The sequence below is a fragment of the Eimeria maxima genome, genomic scaffold (genome assembly GCF_000499605.1).
Source record: "Eimeria maxima Weybridge genomic scaffold, Emw_scaff2715, whole genome shotgun sequence".
NCBI classification, from domain to species: domain Eukaryota; phylum Apicomplexa; class Conoidasida; order Eucoccidiorida; family Eimeriidae; genus Eimeria; species Eimeria maxima.
Window position 1 is genome coordinate 1 of NW_013565565.1, and position 3,047 is coordinate 3,047.

Genomic DNA, 3,047 nt, shown 5'->3' on the forward strand with positions numbered 1-3,047 from the left:
GTACGAATGTGCACTTACTTTTGCTCCAGCTCGCGGCAGTGTTGGTCTATATGCTTATGGAGTTATACAATAGTAAGCGCACGCAAGTAGAACGCACCTCTATACTGTAGCGTCCGCAATTTGTGCTTCGGGGTGCTGTAGGTTTTGGTCTGTCCGCAACTAGCTGTTCAACTTGGATTAAGCGTGATATTAGTTAGCACCTCCACAAGGAGGTTCGCAATTCTAAGTAAGCCGTTGCTGGGTTACCTGGCTCTGATTGGAATAGGCTCCGTCTTGCAGTTGCCGTGTACGCAGTTCTTGGGAGAGAGGCAGGCGCTCTGGGTATTTGAGTGTCGTGAATTTATGGCTATTTGGTGCAGACTCGCAGGAGGACGGCGTCGCGGAGCTGCCTATGGCTTTTCAATCGTGTGCTGTCTTGCGCAGCAAGTATGCATTCAAGCAGTTTCGTGGAGCCATCATGATCATGCGTCCCATTCCGTTTCAGGCCTTCCGATGGTATGTACGGATGTCCATGTCCCTCCATTCATATTTATGGCGTAGTTGGGTGATAAGAAGGTTTCATTGTTGGATTAGCTGTGCGATGCTGTTGCATCTGCTCAGATGGAATATGTCGCCTGTTTGATATGCGTTTGTGTGACTTCGTCCGAAACGGCAATTCGTCAAACTCAATTGTAGGGGAAGTATATGTGCCTTGCAGTTCGGAGCAGGACGCAGCAGTGCCTACACGGTAGTTTGTGTCAAGCGTTGGGTATTATTGACAGCCAGCCGAGCAATGTTTGATGGTAGTTGTTCTGTGGCGGATGGGAATGATGGATGTTCGACGGTCGGTGAAGGGACGAACGACACGATTCCGTTACATGCATATAATGGCTGCAATGCACAAAAGATGGCGGAAAAAGTAACGCAGGCAGATGTGTCTGGCGTGTGAAAGTACATGAGCTATTCTGCGTCCGCAGTCAATGCAATTTAGGAGCGTGCCACTTGTGTGCTGCCGCGCAGGCCATCTCCCGTAGGCTTCCTTCCACCTTCGTTACAGTCGATCCTGGTACAGTGTCAAGCATTGAGTATCATTGACAGCCAGCCCAGGAATGTGTGATGGTAGTTGTTCTACGGTGGACGGGGATGGCGAGTGTTCGACCACCGCTGCAGGGACGAACAACACAATTCCAGTAAGTGCATGTAATGGCAGCACTGCACAAATGATGTCTTAAGAAGTAATTCCGGCAGATGCGTCTGGCTTGTGAGAGTATATTAGCTGTTCTCCGTTAGTAGTCGATGCAATTTAGGAGCATGCCACTTGTGTGCTGCTGCGCAGGCCATCTCGCGTAGGCTTCTTTCCATTTTGGTCACAGTTGATCCTGGTACAGAGTACAGCTTGGTGCCAGTAAAGGAGGCGAAACTTGTTGTGCATGTATATTTGCCTGATCTCGCTACATTCGGTAGGCTGCAGTGCTCCTGCGGCTGTTGTAACCTATGATTGTGTAGGTGGCATTGGTTCGAGCGAACTGTCTCGGGCCAGGGTCTTTGTAGCACATTACCATTTATAGAGGCAAGCCTAATGCAGCAATATCCTTGGTGAAGTTCCCAATTTTCGTTGACTTTGCACCAGCGTTTCGACAACGACTCCTTATCCACAAGTTGGCACGGTTTTGCAGTCGCTATTATAGTTTCGTATGGCTTACTTGCAGGGTTCCAGTAAACTGCACTTCCCGACAGACGTATCTCCCAGACGGTTAGGGGCTCTGAATATGTGAGGTTCATGGGTATATCCAAATTGTCTGCTAGCCTCTACGAGCGCACTGTGATGGCGCCTGCTCACGAGTTACGAGCGCTTGCTGCTTTACCCAGAAAGTATGGAAACAGCTGGCTGCTAGGAGTGCGGGGATTATTGTTTCAATCTGTCGGATGTCAAGGACTGACGGCTATCTGTATGGATGCATATTTATGATGTTTCCGTGTGACGACATAGGTGCTAAAGCGTGGTTATAGTTGGCATCTCCAGAAGGAGGATGGTTTTGCAGTAATCCAAAAGGTGTGCTGGCCTCTACGAGCGCAGTGTGATGAAGCCTGCTCACGCGATGCAAGCGCTCGCTGTCTTGCACAGAAAGTATGGAAATGGCTGGCTGCTAGAAATGCGAGGATTATTTGAGGAGCTGCGGATAGTTTTGCAATTAGAGCAGTGCATAGCGAGCAGGACTGTCCTGGAGCAAGTTTATCTTCCTGGTGCAGTTATTGTTAGAATATGCGCCAGCATCTCGGATGTCAAGTATGGTTGTCTATTTGCATGGACGCTGATTTATGATGTTTGAATGTGAGACGAATTAGGTGCTTTTGTAGGGTTGGACGCGTTGAATGCTCAATGCGGTTGGACGGAAGAGAGAATATCGTGCAGGTAACTGGCCTTGCGGGTTCATTTAAGCTATTTCATATTCGCACTAGGTGCAATTTATGAATTTGTCAATGGTGTGCTTTCGTGCAAGGCATCACCTAGCTCTTTGTTTCCAGCACAGTTCGCCTCTCGTGAGTCTCGGTCCAGATAGACGACACCTTAGGGCCAGTGCAGGAATCAGAACGCCTAGTGCCGCTAGATTGTTCTTGTTTGGCGATATTTGTTAATTTATGCAAGAAGCAGTGATTCGACTACGAGTTCTCATGTAACCAGCTGCACCGTTATTGAGCTTAGTAATGGAGTTGCATTTAGGTCTCCGGCCCCTGTTGGAAGCAGCTGCAGGTAGGTGTATACGCACTAGCTAGCGAACTTACATGTGTCGACATTCTGGGATATGGCTGGTTCTGATTTTTGGTTCTGACCACCAGCGGCATGGCACAGAAAGTATGCACCGCGAAGGTGTGTGCACCGCGAAGATGTGTGCACCGCGAAGGTGTCTATAATCCTTTTTCAGGCTTTCTCGTGGCGCGTATGGATGTGCACGTGCCTCAGTTCAGGCTATGTGACATAGCCGATGCCGGTGCTTGGCTGCATAGGAATAGTGTGAGACTGCAATTAGACTGCAATTACATATATATATATATATATATATATATAT

General features: G+C 48.5%; 1 protein-coding gene across 1 annotated transcript; it reads left to right on the forward strand.

The window, feature by feature from the left end:
- Positions 1-359: 359 nt before the first annotated feature.
- On the forward strand, positions 360-2,396 carry EMWEY_00059290 (hypothetical protein; the record flags this gene model as incomplete). Its single annotated transcript, XM_013481091.1, has 4 exons — positions 360-495; positions 1,000-1,045; positions 1,316-1,439; positions 2,326-2,396. Coding segments are annotated over 4 exons (377 nt in total), but the record flags the coding sequence as incomplete, so codon positions are not given.
- Positions 2,397-3,047: the final 651 nt, after the last annotated feature.